Consider the following 16707-nt stretch of genomic DNA (forward strand, 5'->3'; position numbering starts at 1 on the left):
CAGCAGCAATTTGTCAAAAATGCTATAATAATAATTCTTGAAAAATTAAAGATGCGTTCTTACCATCAAATACTTTTATTCCATATTTTGTTGCGCTTTTTTTTGTATTTTTGGTAGTTTTTTTTTTCCTTAGGGTTTTTTTTTTTGCAGTTGGCAAACCAACTTAAAGGGGCATTACAGCCACCGACTGGGCTGCAGTGTGGAACAGGAGATATTGGGGGGGGGGGGGGACTATATTCTTTTACCTATTTCTGTTTCTTTTAAATACTTGATAATTTTGGGGGTTTTGCTTTTGAGTAGAGTTTTTATTTCATCCTTGGTTGGTTGAGCAACACGCTCTGCCATTTTGTTTTTCTCTACTCATGGTATATGAGCTGATATCCTAGTAGTAGCAGCTGATCAGAGCATGCGATTACTCATATCCAGTGAATGTGGGTAGAATAAATGGTTATATTTGAATTCAACCCAAAGTTTTTACTGGACAAGAAATGCTCTTGCTGGTTAAAATGTGTTCCTACTTAGAACTCAAACTCCTTGCACACGTCGATCATGGGAACCATGTGGAAGCTGTTGTGTGTTTGTTATAAAATACACACAAACAGTTTTCCTGATGTTTAATTATTTTGAGGTGTTTCTGTATGTCTGCAATGTTACTGGCACTGCAATTTTTGGTTTGGAAATAAAAAGTATCAAATTGAACTTTAGAATACTTGACCATACACTCAGTGGCCACTTTAATAGGAACACCTGCTGAATCATGTAGCAGCAGCACAATGCAAGAAAAGTGACTTTGACCGTGGCACGATTTGAGTATTTAATCGCCGGGTCTTTTTCCAGTCTTCAGCTGTGCAGTTTGGAGAGCCTGTGCCCGCTGTAGGCTCAGACTCCTTGGTTGACAGGATCTGTTACCACTAGCTTTGGCATGTTGTTCATTCTGAGCTGCTTTTCTACTCACCACAGCTGTAAAGAGTGGTTAGTTGAGTTACTGTAGCCTTCCTGTCGGCCATTTTCCTCTGATCGCTCTCAAGGCCTTTCCCCTAAACAGAACTGCTGCTCAGTGGCTGTTTTCTTTGCTTGGTTGTTTTTTCCACACCATTCTGGATAAAATCTAGAGACTGTTGCGCTCAAAAAAATCACAAAAGAACAGTCACTGAGAGGACATGAATTTTTTTTTTTCTCCTCCATTCCAATGTGGACATTAAAGTGCCATTCCACCATTGGATTGTTAGGACTAGGACTGTTTTGGCCTCTAGAGGCCGCTGTTATTTCCTTTTCATGTCGTGTTTATTTTGGCCTCTAGAGGCCGCCACTGTTCCTGTGTCTTGTGTTTGTGTTAATTGCCTAATTATCTTCACCTGTGTCCTTAATTAGTTTGTCTATTTATACCCCTGAGTTCAGTCCTCTTGTCACGGAGTCTTTGTGCTGTTATGTTTATCTCCAGTTTCCTTTGTACTGTGTTTTTTGATCTTCTTAGCTTTTGTATTTTTGCACTTTGCTTTTCTTTTGGATTATACTCTTTGGTTTTTTTTTTGTCTTTTGTTTTGCCCTGTATATAGTGTATATAGTTTAAATAAACCTTTTGATTCTTTTTCTACTTCCGCCTCACGCCTCTGCATTTGAGTCATCCCCCTGGTGGCCTAGTGGGGGTTTGCTGGATTATCACACCAACGAACCAGGTTCGAATCCCAGCAAAACCCTAACAGAAAGACTCCGTCATGACCGACTCAGCAGAGGCTGCTTCAACTGTCTACCCGGCCAACCTTCAGGGAATTATGGCAGCTTTGACACGCTTCGGAGCAACCATGGACGCTCATGGACGTACGCTCACCAGCCAACGTGAGGCCCTCGCTCGCCACGAGGAACTGCTTCAGCAAATTGGGAAAACCCTGGCACAGCTGACATCTCTGCCTGCATCTCCTGCTCCTGATCCAGTTCCTGCTCCTGATCCAGTTCCTGCTCCTGATCCAGCTCCCACTCCTGCTCCAGTGCCTCCTGCAATGCTGCCTTCTTCACCTCGCGAACCCAGCCTTCCTGCACCACAGAGGTATGACGGCAAGCACAGTGAGTGCCGAGAGTTCCTTACCCAGTGTCAACTCACCTTTGAGCTTCAGCCTACCACCTACACTACGGATCGCCGCAAGATTGCCTTTGTGATCACCTTATTAGCTGGTAAGGCGCGAGCCTGGGCTACTGCTATCTGGCAAAGACAGGGACCTGAGTGCTTTGATTTCCAGCTGTTTTCTGAAGAGATGCTTCGGGTCTTCGATCAGGCAGACATCAGTACCGACGCAGCCCGAAAGCTCATGTCCATCCGGCAAGGAGGAAGCGTCGCAGATTACGCCATCTCGTTCCGAACACTCGCAGCAGTAAGTGGATGGAACGAGACTGCCCTGGTGTCAGCCTTCCACCATGGTCTGTCTGACCCCATCAAGGACGGTCTGGCCTCTATTGGATGCCCAAGTGACCTCGAAACCCTCATCTCACATGCTATTCGTCTGGACAACAGGATGAGAGAACGCCACCAAGCCTTGAGCCCCCCCAGCCTCCCTACCTCTACCTGGAGACCGTCTACCTCCTTCAGTGACTGTCCAGAACCCATGCAAGTGGGTCGTACTCGCCTCTCCGCATCTGAGAGGGAGCGCAGAAGGAGGGACAAGTGCTGCATCTACTGTGGCAAGCCTGGTCACTTCCGAGCATCATGTCCCGAACTCTTGGGAAAAGGACCGCCCCGTCCAGCCGAGGGAGGGTTGTGACGGGGCCTACCCTCTCTCCCGGACTCCCTGGCCAAGGAATCTACATCCCGGTCTCCATCTCCTGGGGTGAGTCTGTCCACTCTTGTCAAGCTTTGATAGACTCAGGGGCGGCTGGGAACTTTATGGATATTCACTTCGCCCAAAGCATCAATATTCCGACTGCACCTCTTGAAGTCCCACTGTCTGTGTCTGCCCTCGATGGCCAAGCGTTAGGTGATGGAAGAGTCACCCAAGTTACTTCTCCAGTTTTCCTCCAGTCTCAAGGTCACAAGGAAGAAATATCCCTGCACCTGATTCCTTCACCTGAGTTCCCAGTTATTCTAGGCCTTCCTTGGCTTACTCGCCACAACCCTCGCATAGACTGGGTAACAAGCCAGGTTGTGGAATGGGGCCCTGCATGCCATGCCTCTTGTCTGCTCTCTAGCTCTCCTGTGTCTCCTGCCGAGCCCCCTGATCTCACCGAGTTATCTCAAGTTCCCACAGAGTACTGGGATCTCAAGGAGGTATTCAGCAAGAGCAGGGCCGCCGTTCTTCCTCCGCACCGGGCCTACGACTGTGCCATCGACTTGCTCCCTGGGACTACCCCTCCTCGTGGCAGACTGTTTTCACTCTCTCAGCCAGAACGCAAGGCCATGGAGGAATACCTCAAAGATGCCCTGGTCTCTGGGTTTATTCGACCCTCCACTTCACCTGCTGGAGCCGGCTTCTTCTTTGTCGGCAAGAAGGATGGGGGGCTCCGACCATGTATTGATTACAGGGGCCTGAATAAGATCACTGTGCGCAACCGATATCCCCTTCCGCTGATGTCCACAGCTTTCGACCTGCTCCAAGGCGCCACCGTCTTCACCAAGTTGGACCTACGGAACGCATACCACCTCATCCGTATCCGACAGGGAGACGAGTGGAAGACTGCCTTTAACACCCCGTCTGGGCACTACGAATACCAGGTGATGCCCTTCGGACTCACCAACGCACCAGCTGTTTTTCAGGCCCTAATCAACGACGTCTTAAGGGACATGATTAACCTATACGTTTTTGTCTACCTCGATGACATCCTTATCTTTTCCAAGACCGTGCAGGAGCACCGCCACCATGTCCGCCAGGTTCTCCAGAGGCTGCTACAGAACAATCTGTTCGCCAAGGCCCAGAAATGCGAATTTCATGTTCCCGAGGTCTCCTTTCTGGGATTTATTGTACGGACAGGCCAACTCCAAATGGACCCTGCCAAGACCCTGGCCGTCCGGGATTGGCCTACTCCCAAGTCCGTTAAGGAGGTTCAGCGGTTCTTAGGATTCGCTAACTTCTACCGCAAGTTCATCAGGAACTTCAGTTCTGTGGCAGCACCCATGTCAGACCTCACCAAAGGGACAGGTGGATCTTATGGCTGGTCTCCTCAGGCAGAAAAGGCGTTCAAAGACCTCAAGGACCGCTTCTGCACGGCACCCATTCTGGTTCTCCCGGACACCTCCCAACCATTCATCGTGGAGGTGGACGCCTCGGACAGTGGTGTCGGCGCGGTGCTCTCTCAACGTTCGGAAGGAAAGCTGCACCCCTGCGCTTACTTCTCCCACCGCCTGAGTCCTGCTGAGTCCCGGTACGATGTGGGGGATCGAGAACTGCTAGCGGTCAAACTGGCCCTTGAGGAGTGGAGGCACTGGCTGGAGGGAGCACAACATCCATTCCTGGTTTGGACTGACCACAAGAACCTGGAGTACCTCCAGCAAGCCAAGAGACTGAACCCTCGACAGGCTAGGTGGGCCCTGTTTTTCAGTCGATTTGACTTCACCCTCTCATACCGCCCCGGCTCCAAGAACACCAAACCTGACGCACTGTCCAGACTGTTCTCTGCCACTAACAGGGAGAATGAAGTCGGGCCTATTATCCCTGTGTCCCGGATTGTGGCCCCTGTCCGCTGGGGTATTGAGGAGGCTGTCCGACGAGCCCAACGCCAGGACCCCGGTCCTGGGACGGGGCCACCAGGCCTCTTGTACGTCCCACATCAAGCCCGGGCCAAGGTTCTCCAGTGGGGTCACTCTTCCCCTCTCACCGCCCACCCGGGAGCTCGGAGGACCCTGGACTTCCTGAAAAGACGCTTCTGGTGGCCTAACATGGAGCAGGAAGTAAGGTCATTTGTCCTGTCCTGTGAGGTTTGCACCAGAACCAAGAACCCACGACAGCGTCCCCAGGGTCTCCTGCATCCTCTGACCATTCCCCGGCGTCCCTGGTCCCACGTGGCAGTCGACTTTATCACGGGTCTCCCTGAGTCACAAGGTAACACGGTCATTTTGGTCTTAGTTGACAGATTCTCCAAGGCCTGCCGCTTCATACCACTGTGCAAACTCCCCTCTGCTCTTGAAACTGCGAAACTTTTGTTTAATCATGTCTTCCGAGTCTTTGGTCTTCCACAGGACATCGTCTCAGACCGAGGGCCCCAGTTCTCCTCCCGAGTGTGGCACGGGTTCTGCAAGGTCATCGGAGCCACTGCCAGCCTCTCCTCTGGGTTTCACCCACAGTCCAATGGTCAGACGGAGAGGCTCAACCAGGACCTGGAAACCACCCTGCGAGGCCTGGCTATGGATAACCCGACATCGTGGAGCACCTGGCTGCCATGGGCGGAGTACGCCCACAACACCCTGCAGTCATCGGCCACCAAGCTGTCGCCATTCCAGTGCCAATTCGGGTTCCAGCCACCTCTGTTCCCGGACCAGGAGGAGGACGCGGGGGTGCCCTCGGTCAACCAATATGTGAGACGGTGTCGCAAGACCTGGAGCAAGGTCAGGAAGACCCTCATACAGACCTCCAGAACCAACCAGACTCAGGCCAACCGCCATAGAAGACCTGCACACGCTTTCCGCCCTGGGCAGCGTGTTTGGCTGTCCACTAAGGACCTTCCACTGCGGGTGGAGAACCGCAAGCTTGCTCCTCGCTACATTGGCCCCTTCAAGGTGGTGCGCAGGGTGAACCCTGTCTCCTACCGGCTCCAGTTGCCCCGGACTCTGAGGATCAACCCCACTTTCCATGTTTCCCTGTTACGGCCCGTACTGACGTCTACGTATGCCCCTGCCCCTAGGAACCCCCCACCCCCCCGCATCTTCCAGGGGCAGACTGTGTTCACTGTGAATCGCCTGCTTGACTCCCGCCGGGTCCGCGGCGGGTTGCAATATCTGGTGGACTGGGAGGGCTATGGTCCTGAGGAGCGCTGCTGGGTTCCTGCTCGGGATGTCCTTGATAAAGAACTATGTCGGGACTTCCATTCGGCCCATCCGGATCGCCCTGGGAACGTCAGGAGACGCTCCTAGAGGGGGGGGTCCTGTTAGGACTAGGACTGTTTTGGCCTCTAGAGGCCGCTGTTATTTCCTTTTCATGTCGTGTTTATTTTGGCCTCTAGAGGCCACCACTGTTCCTGTGTCTTGTGTTTGTGTTAATTGCCTAATTATCTTCACCTGTGTCCTTAATTAGTTTGTCTATTTATACCCCTGAGTTCAGTCCTCTTGTCACGGAGTCTTTGTGCTGTTATGTTTATCTCCAGTTTCCTTTGTACTGTGTTTTTTGATGATCTTAGCTTTTGTATTTTTGCACTTTGCTTTTCTTTTGGATTATACTCTTTGGTTTTTTTTTTGTCTTTTGTTTTGCCCTGTATATAGTGTATATAGTTTAAATAAACCTTTTGATTCTTTTTCTACTTCCGCCTCACGCCTCTGCATTTGAGTCATCCCCCTGGTGGCCTAGTGGGGGTTTGCTGGATTATCACACCAACGAACCAGGTTCGAATCCCAGCAAAACCCTAACATGGATGTATTCTTTGGCATAAAATACAATATATTTTATGACAACATGACTAGACAGAGAAATCTTTTAGCTTCAAAATGATATATCAAACATAATTTTTTGACAACAAGTATATTCATTTTGCGACCAAAGTCACCTACCCTTTTAATTTCTGTGCGGTAGTAAAACGTGATGTCATCGGCAGGTTCCCCTTCTTGTGTACCACGTCACGTGTGACGTGGCACAGATTATCAGCAATGGCGAATAGAACGCGATTTCCACTTGTCGATTGCTGTGCCGATATTCACCATCGACCGTCTCCTTTGGGCATCACTTGCTATTTTCCTTCGCTTCTTTTCCGAAGCTGACAATCACGTTCTATCCGCCATTGCTGATAATCTGTGCCACGTCACATGTGACGTGGTACACAAGAAGGGGAACCTGCCGATGACATCACATTTCACTACCGCGCGGAAATTAAAAGGGTAGGTGACTTTGGTCACAAAATTAATATACTTGTCGTTGTCAAAAAATTGTTTGATATATCATTTTGAAGCTAAAAGATTTCTCTGTCTAGTCATGTTGTCATAAAATATATTGTATTTTATGCCAAAAAAATACATCCAATGGTGGAATGGCACTTTAACTGAAGCTCTTGACCTGCATCCATGTGATGTTATGCAATGTGCTGCTGTTACATGATTGGCTGATTAGATAGAACAGTAATTAATGAATAATAATAATAACCTATTTCTTGTTGTTTTTCTTCCAGCTGGGCCATATAGAAGGAGAACCAATGAGGAGAGGTGCCTTCCCGGTCACATTCGTACACTTCATGGCAGACTGACGGTTAAAGGTTTCCGATGCAGATCCAGGCTGATCTGCTCATCCCCTAGCATGTTTCTGACTCCACGGACTTGGACATTACTAATAATTCTAGTCATTCACTTCACCTTCGTCATGAAGCTTGTGCCTGTACTGACTCCTTCCAGACACTTAGCTTGCACCGGTGAGCACTGCTCGACTCGACTCGACTCGTACAGTGGAGGTTTCTTGTCCCTAAATGTCTTAACACCTAGTCGCTCCTGTATGTTTGATGATTGTTCAAATGTTTCGGCTCACTTTGTTTGTTGACCAGAAAAAAAAAGAATTGTAGTCAGTCGTGTTGACACGGTAAATGCACTTTTATGTAGCTGAAAAAAGGAAAAGCTTGATGGATCTCAACACTGAACTATTCGCTTCCTTCTAGCTTCGAGATGCAGATGATTTGGGAGGACTGGTTTCTTTATCTGAGAATACGTGTGAAACTGCATCACATTCCATCTCTTGTCTGGTTAAAAGAGATGCACAGAAGGAGAAATGGAGGTGGTTTTCTTTTAAAGCACTGCATTGGAGCAGAACAGGAAGTTTGCTGTCATCTCCCCTTGGGATCCTCCACTGTCCCCGTTTCCACACTCGCTGCCCCACATCAAAACTTATAAATAGATCCTGCACTGCTCAAACCTGGGAGCGCTCCTGCACTACTCTACTCTACACTACACTACACAACACATTTGTGCGAAAGAGAGCTCTAGCATGCATTTTTGGAATGAAAGAGTGTGTGATGTTATGTTAGATGCTATGATTGATATTGGACTGAAAGAAAGAAGAAAATACTGATGCTTAATGAAAGGGGAGCTGAAGATCGCGACAAGCAGCACAGATCACGGAACGATTCAAAGATCTGGGTGTAAAACGAACCGAGTCTTCTGAGCAGTTTGACCTGCCGTCATCCTTTTCCTGCAGCTTTTACATGTTTTCACAATTTCCTGCATTGTTTAAATTCACTCCTCTGATGATAGTCTTAGAACAAGTTTATACTAGCTTTGTTAATATGCTAGGCCTATGCTCATTTATGCCCTGTAGGTCTCGTTGAAATTTTAATACTTTTTAGAGTTGGGTAATTTAATGTCTGCCCAGGTTTAGCATATGTAGGACCAACCCTCCTAATGTACCCTTTAACAGGGAAAACCAAAACCATTCCTCAGTAACGGTGCGTCTCCAGAACCCCCGCCCCCTTTTTGTCCCGAAGTGGAAATTGCACCATGTGATGCTGTACAGCAATATGTTTTACGTGATGAAGTTTTCATTTGGTTGCAGAGCAACTCTATAGAATGTTATATGACATTTAATTAAAATCTACATAGTCCCTGTTGAGCTTGAAACACAGTGACCTGTAACTTTAGCAATGAGAAGAGACGTGTAATTAACTTCCAGAATCTTCCTCTGCCTTTTAACTCACTGGAAATAAATAGGAACTTATGTCTTATGTGGTGCTGTAAATAACTGAAGAGTTTATACGTGTATATTTAATTGTAAACATTAAACTGAACTGATCTAGCAATGATGTCATGTACCAATTCTCGCCTGGGTGTCCAGACATTTCGAAATGAGGCAAAGAGGAACGTTTCACTTTCATTTACTGTTGACTCTAATATTGTATAAATAAATGAGAAAACTGGAAGTTAAATCAAACCTGTTCCTTGTTAGAGCTTACTGGTTTTTTGTTTTTTTTTAAAGGAAACGGTGGCTGAACTTGCGGGGGGGGGGGGGGGGGGAGATACAGAACATTTTGATAGGTTTTACAAAAGCCTCTTAACACTAAGAGCATCTTAACTAGGAGAGTGTGTGTTCATGGTGCTATTCGTGCTACCATTTTAACAATTTATCCTCTTGCTGTGATGCTTTTGGGAAACTCAGGCCAGTTCGGTAGGGTATATTTGTCTGTAAACAATCCCTCTGACCAACTTGTTCCTCGTCTAAGAATATGACAAGGTCACCATCTAGTGGAGTACAATGGTAGACACCAGTGCACTATTAAAAGCATTGTGCATTGCATCTATCGTTAATTCTGAAATTATTTATTTTAGTCTTGCTGTGGAAGCTATTTTTTCAAAAAACTGTTTTCTCCTGTTTGTATCCAGTGCACACTCAGTTTGGTCTTTCAAAAGTTTGGAGAAAAGGAGAGGAAAAAAAAAAAAAGTGTTGTAGCTTCATAATTCAGCAATAGTTTCTCTTGTGCATATTATGTACCCACTGAAGCTGCAGTAACAAATACGCTCTCGTAACAAAGCCAATATTAATATGAGCAGTTTGCCTCTTTAAGCTGAGCTTTGCAAGAGTTAAAGCACGTTTGTAGGTGTTGGGTGTCTCCTGTGAGGATCAAATAATCACCACTTGGCTAGCAGTACTCCTGTTTAACTTCAACTGGAGAGAAAAAAAAGTTACAGCCAGAAGGAAAGTGGAGGCAACTCCCATGGACTAAATTAGACAAGAAGAATAAAAACTAACCTGTCAGGAAGTCTAAAAGTCTTCCTGGTGCTACTGGTCAGTCTGTGGACTAACCACAAAAATACACTGCTGCTAACTGCATCGTCAGGTAACTACCAAGCAATGTTTCAGCAATACGTCACTGAAGAGCTGTTGCTACTTGCCTCCTTCCAGCTCAAATAACTTACATTTGAACGATGTAGCTCTAATGATTTTAACGTCATTACAAAGATTAGATCTACACTTTTCAATGACAATGTATTCAAGGTTGATTTCCGAAACACTGTTATACAATCCCACGGCTTCAGTAGATTAAATAAGTTATTTTGCAATATTGTGCTGAAGTTTTCAGCAAGCCTACTTTCATTGTAGTGTTGTCAGAGCACCAGAGCATTAAAATATAAAATAAATGAAGTAATTTGTACTGAAGTGGGGGAACTTATTAATAAATAACTTTTCTTTTAAACTTTTTACACAGTAATACTTAATGCTTTAAGACTGCTATGGGGGGGAAAAAAAAAAAAGTCACCTTCACTGGTGAGACTGACCATACCAGGCTTTTATCAAGGACAAAGACAAGCGGAGTTTAAAAAAAAAAAAAAAAAAAAAAAAAGACTTCCAATAAATTCAAATTAATTAAAAAGTTTATTGTACCATTTTTAAAATGTTCTAGTACCGTATGAACTGATCCAGTCCCATCTGGACCAGGATTTGTGAGCAGACAAGGAGGTCTGGTGCCAACAGCACTGAACATCAGACCTCAGCAGTCTTCCACCCACAGGGCTACAGATAGCTGGAATTTACAGCATGTTTGATGAATAAGTCCTTGTGTTCCTCCGTACTCACTAATTACTGTACCAATGCTAGGAGTAATCCCATGAGATGCTCAGTTACTGGACCACAGCAGAAACCGTATGCCGAGTTCAGTGTCTATTTACATTAAATAAGGGTACATGCTTGCCTGGAAGGCCTTTGGATGATGGAGATTGTAAGATCGGGAGCAGAGGGTATAAATGTACATGACTGATGTAAACGCTCTCCCTGTAGAGGCCACTCGTACATACACACGCATGCGGTTTACTTGATCATGGAGCAGGTTTACGTCATTTTAATCCTAAACTTAACCGTTACGAGAGGATGAGCAAAAATGGCCTCCGTCCCGGGTGAAAAGGGTGACCTCTACAGACACTGTAAACATTATCCAGGGATCAAGCCGTTATGCCGAGCGAACCATCTGTTAGAGAGCAGGCCTTCGCAGGAGAGACGGGCCTCAGGATTTATCCGAGGCCAGAACACAGTCAAAGGAAGCTGAGAGCACTTTACAGATGGCTTGAGCTTGCTCCTGCAGTGGACAGAACCAAGTGTCAGACAGTACCGTAACTTTAATACGGTATAGTAATAAGATTTACGGCAATACCATTAAAATGATTTGTCAATAATTGTAAAATTCAGCTTAAGATATAAAAAACAAACTGTATGAGAAGCTGAACAAGGTATGGACACTGAATATGACGAGAAAAGGTGTGATCTCCATTTCTCATTTATTAAAAAAAAAAAAAACAACAACCCACACCTCACAAGGCCTACATACAGTACCATGCGATTCCTTAAAGGTAGACTGCCTTTCAGATTTTTCACTTGTAGGTCATAAAAAGAATTTTCTCTGACACCCAGTTATTTTTGTTTAGTGAACCAAAAGCTACTGAATTCGAAATCAGACTCCCAATTTTATTAGTTTTTTTTTAAAGACAGAACAATTAATGGATTTAGGGCCACGTGGCCCCCAATTGTTTCCTGCTTCACCATGACCCAATTCAAGACACTACGTCATGCATCACGTGTTGGGCTTTCCGCATTTGCGCAAGGCATTGTGGGGCACAAATTTGAGACATGAGAAAACAATGGAGGACGAGAGTGTGTGAATGAAATGTGAAAGACCGACTACAGTAACAGAAGACATTATGGCTACGTTCACACTGCAGGCTGAAGTGACTCAAATCCGATCTTTTCGCCCATATGTGACCTGTATCTGATCTTTTATTGACAATATGAACGACACAGATCCGATTTTTTCAAATCCGACCCAGGCCGTTTGGATATGTGGTCCTAATTCCGATTCCTATCCGATCTTTTCATATGCGACTTCAGTCTGAACCGCCAGGTCGCATTCATCCGACTTACACGTCATCAACAAGCCACAAACGTCACTATTCTGCGCTGAATTAGGCAGCGGGTCTCTCAAAAAAGTTACAACAACATGGCGCATAATCACGGGCGCAGATAGAGGGTGGGACGAGTCATATTTAAATTCACCTCGTTCGGTCCCCCCCCACTTATAGGGAGGAAAAAACGTCTATGCTGTCTTTCTTTGCATAAGGCAAACCTCACGGAAAAATCAAAAGACTAATTACCATTCGGTTTATTGAGGTGCACGGCAGTGTATACATAGTTGCAACAACTCACATAAAACAAAGACTGATATTCGGTTGGTTGAGCTGCGCAGATTGCACAGGTTGCGAGCTCGAGCTTGGTTGCTATGGTTACTAACAACAAGTTTGACAGGCATATCGGGGTTGGGGTTGGTTTGCTGGCAGCTTTGTCCCCCCCAGTTTTTTGTCCCTCCCAGTTCAAAAAACGTATCTGCGCCCCTGCGCATGACATCAATGCGAGGGACGCTTCGGGCTGTGAAGGTTCTGAATCTTGTCAATGGAAGGACGCAGAGGTTAGGGAGCTGATTTCCATTTGGGGGGATGCAGCTATTCAAGCTAGATTGGATGGGTCATACCGCAACCGGGCGGTTTTACTTCCGTAAACACTGGCCATGCTCACTGCGTGTGACGTCGTCGTATCCTGCAATGCGCATGCGGAACACTTTTAGGTCGCTTTTCGTTCATACTGAGGATCACATACAAGTCGCATATATTTGTTAATGTGAACGACCTCACAAAAAAATCGGATTTCACAAAAAAATCGGAATTGAGCCTTAAGCCTTGCAGTGTGAACGTAGCGTAAGTTACAAAGGAAAGTCCCTCTGTCTGTTACATGTCAATCCTGAGATCGAGATGCTGACCACCTCTGCTCCTCGGACCTGCCTGATCCATCCTGGTGCCCTGTGTCTGGTTGGAGTCTCATTACATCGCTCCTGTGGAGGACGGCCCCATACGGACACTTGAAAGTCACTCTGGACACTTACAGTAATGCTTTTATGGCTGAGGACTACAGTTGACTTGCTAACTTTAGGACTGCAGTTGTCATGAACAGTTTTACACAAGTTTCCATCAATGAAACTGACTTCATGTTAAAACTGTTTGAAAACGTTAATCACGTTGTCTGTTATCACCCAAATGAGGATGAGTTCCCTTTTGAGTCTGGTTCCTTTCGAGGTTTCTTCCTCATTTCGCCTGAGGGAGTTTTTCCTTGCCACCGTCGCCACAGGCGTGCTCATTGGGGATAGATTAGGGATAAAATTAGCTCATGTTTAAAGTCTGTAAAGCTGCTTTGCGACAATGTATATTGTTAAAAGCGCTATAGAAATAGACTTGAAACTTGAAACACAGGACCAAACTAATAAATATCAGCGGTCAGTGAGCACCTTGGTGTGATCAGCTGTTCGTTTAGCGACAGAATGATGTAACCGTCAGTGCACGGTCAAGGTAAACCTGTAGATGGCAGTAATGAAAACACTGGATGCCAGCTGCCGTAAAACCAAGAAGGTAAACCTGCACATGGACTTCCTCTGTCTGCTTGACTGCACAAAGCAAGTGATTTCATGCACATTATTTGCTAGGGAATCCCCTCAAATTAAATAAACAGCCACAGAGTGGCCTGTTTTTTTTTTTTTAAAGATTACAGAAATAAACATCACACTGAATTTTAGAAGGAACAAAATTTCACCGATTTTATAAATCAAAAGGCCGTCTAGCTTTAAGACAACAAAAGCAACTCGGATTTAAAATATAATAATGCAAAAACAGTGCGCAAATGGGAAATTAACTGGACTCAAAACAGGAAAACATGGGAGCGTCGTGACTCAGGTGGATAAGGCGCCATACCATAAATCCGGGGACCCAGGTTCAATTCTCTCTCTCCCGCTCATTTCCTGTCTCTACACTGTCCTATCCAATAAAGGTAGAAAAAGCCAAAAAAAAAAATCTTTAAAGGAACAGTCCACCGTACTTCCATAATGAAATATGTTCTTCTCTGAATTGAGACGAGCTGATCCGTACCTCTCCGAGCTTTGTGCGACCTCCCAGTCAGTCAGACGCGCTGTTACTCCTGTTAGCAATGTAGCTAGGCTCAGCATGGCCAATGGTATTTTTTGGGGCTGTAGTTAGATGCGACCAAACTCTTCCGCGTTTTTCCTGTTTCCATAGGTTTATATGACCAGTGATATGAAACAAGTTCAGTTACACAAATTGAAACATGGCGATTTTCTATGCTATGGAAAGTCCGCACTATAATGACAGGCATACTAACACCTTCTGTGCGCTTCGACAGCGCATTGATGATAAAAAACAGGAGTGAAGGTATCAATGCGCTGCCGAAGCGCGCAGAAGGTGTTAGTACGCCTGTCATTATAGTGCGGACTTTCCATAGCATAGAAAATCGCCATGTTTCAATTTGTGTAACTGAACTTTGTTTCATGTCACTGGTCATATAAACCTATGTAAACAGGAAAAACGCGGAAGAGTTTGGTCGCATCTAACTACAGCCCCAAAAAAATACCATTGGCCATGCTGAGCCTAGCTACATTGCTAACAGGAGTAACAGCGCGTCTGACTGACTGGGAGGTCGCGCAAAGCTCGGAGAGGTACGGAGCAGCTCGTCTCAATTCAGAGAAGAACATTTCATTATGGAAGTACGGTGGACTGTTCCTTTTAAAAAAAAAAAAAAAAAAAACCCTGAATATGAAGTATGCAGGCTATTGAGTGGTGTGATGTATCAGCTTACTGCATTGCTGCACTGGTAAACCCAGATACTGCACTCCTGCTGCTTGGCATCAGTGGTGTTGAGTGCCAGGAGGTTCCTCCCGGCTCCAAGACCGTCGTCATAGCACAGCATGCGAACTATCAGGTAGAGAGGGTGGCGGTGTAACACCTCCTAAAGAGATGGTAAAGAGCAGTAGGAGTGTCAGAGAAAAATGAAAGGTGGTGTTTAAAAAAAATAGTAATAATAATAATAATAATAAATAATAATAATAAAATTCGGTGGTTCCTCAACTTTATGCATAATGAGTGAGAAAATCTGAAACCTGCACATCAAGTCAGTTCACTTTTCCTTTTATTTAAAGGTCATTTGATTTTGATGCATGTTGGCCAATCAACAGAGCAAACGGATCAACTGTTGTTCCAAGTAGAAAGTTACTGTATTGTATGAAGTAACAACTGTTAGAAGTTGTTACACAATTTTAGATGGCGCACACAACTCAGAACAACAAGAGTTAACCAGAGTGAAGGGACAAATTCAAAATAATGAGTAAAAAGAGCTGGGAGAAATATAGCATTCCTGATGGAAAAAGTGACAAAGCCCTTTTTTATCTCTCAAAGTGAACACTCCTTTACTGCAGACATTTCAATTACCTCATGGTTTTGTGATGATGCTTATGTTTGCTTATGTTTTGAAATAGCAGCAGGTTACAAAAGACTGATTTGAAAGAAGACTTCTGCTTGTACTGATGTGCAAAATCATTCTGCCTTTCTTGAGAAGTCAAATGGGAAGCTAGTGAATATTATACCACAGCACTGTTGAATTCTCGAATCAGACTGGTCAGAAGGTGTTGATTAATTTTCCAGAACAGCATGGCTCTCATGATGGTGTTAACCGGGGGGTGCGTGTTTAAATCATATGCTTTTTATAAAAATGTTCTTGTCCTTGCATGGTGGACACTCCACATAATCCAAAGACGAATAATAAAGGGATTTATTTTTAAAAATTAAATAAATAAATTAAAAAACCCACCACCACCTGCTACCATTTAACAAATTAAAAATGTCTAATCATTAATATTGTAGAGTTTTTGGTCTCTGGTGTCTCTGGCAGTATGTTTTCCACCATGGGAAAATATTCAGTACAGAGAGCTTTGTGCTTTCTGGTTTCTCTGTAATATCAAAAGCTGAGTTTTTCTTATTAATTTCAAGAAAGAAGGGAAAGGGAGGGGGCTGGTTAGCCATCAACCCGTTCCCTCACTACTATAACAACAAGTAACGAGTCATCAGGAGATGACACCCTCCCCCTACCCCCACACAAAACCCCACTCCAATGGGGGTGGAGTGTTTTTCCACAGAAACCCCAAAATGTCAAAAGGCACAACTCCTCTAGTCACTTAACATAACTGTCAGGTTTCCTGAAAAAAAAAAAAATCCTAATAGTTTGAGTTATGCTCCAGAAACTAAAAGGTTTATAGACGGACGGACAGATTGATAGCCATATCCCCCACCCCGCATTATATGCTGGGGGGAGAATAACAAACGAGTTTCAAGTTTCATGAATACTCCTACTACATTAAATGTAACTATGAACATTTAATGAAAATTGTTAGTCAAGTTACTAAGAGGAATAAAAGTATTTATTTATCAACTAAATTCAGACCACCTGCTCATCGTGTTTTATTCCGTACTTAATGAACAGCATGGCTGCACTAAGGAAGGCAGCAGTGGGTGCGTGATAGAAAGAAAAAGCTAACTATGAAAATACGGTATACACAGACAAAAATGCCTCAGAATATAAAGACAGTGGTGCTTGAAAGTTTGTGAACCCTTTCAAATTTTCTATATTTCTGCATAAATATGACCTAAAACATCATCAGATCTTCACACAAGTCCTAAAAGTAGATAAAGAGAACCCAGTTAAACAAATGAGACAAAAACATTATACTTGG

At 44.9% G+C, this 16707-nt stretch overlaps 2 protein-coding genes across 7 annotated transcripts in view; one reads left to right on the forward strand and one right to left on the reverse strand.

Moving 5' to 3' along the window:
- The window catches only part of asap2a (ArfGAP with SH3 domain, ankyrin repeat and PH domain 2a), a 157440-nt gene extending 148405 nt beyond the window's left edge, over positions 1-9035 (forward strand). For both annotated transcript variants that reach the window (XM_060934099.1, XM_060934101.1), the window contains exon 28: positions 7294-9035. In XM_060934099.1, coding sequence (XP_060790082.1) covers positions 7294-7368 — 75 coding nt within the window. In that variant the 3' untranslated portion in view covers positions 7369-9035. The remainder of the gene's footprint in view (positions 1-7293) is intronic.
- Positions 1-16707, reverse strand: part of itgb1bp1 (integrin beta 1 binding protein 1) — a 33220-nt gene that overhangs the window by 7483 nt on the left and 9030 nt on the right. For 4 of the 5 annotated variants that reach the window (XM_060934103.1, XM_060934102.1, XM_060934105.1 and 1 more), the window contains 2 exons: positions 14781-14930; positions 10457-11172 (listed from right to left, as the gene is read on the reverse strand). In XM_060934103.1, coding sequence (XP_060790086.1) covers positions 11101-11172; positions 14781-14930 — 222 coding nt within the window. In that variant the 3' untranslated portion in view covers positions 10457-11100. Of the gene's footprint in view, positions 1-10456; positions 11173-14780; positions 14931-16707 lie in introns of those variants that run through there. The other variant, XM_060934106.1, reaches the window with a different exon arrangement.

Source organism: Neoarius graeffei, chromosome 11, assembly GCF_027579695.1.
Source record: "Neoarius graeffei isolate fNeoGra1 chromosome 11, fNeoGra1.pri, whole genome shotgun sequence".
Lineage (NCBI taxonomy): Eukaryota > Metazoa > Chordata > Actinopteri > Siluriformes > Ariidae > Neoarius > Neoarius graeffei.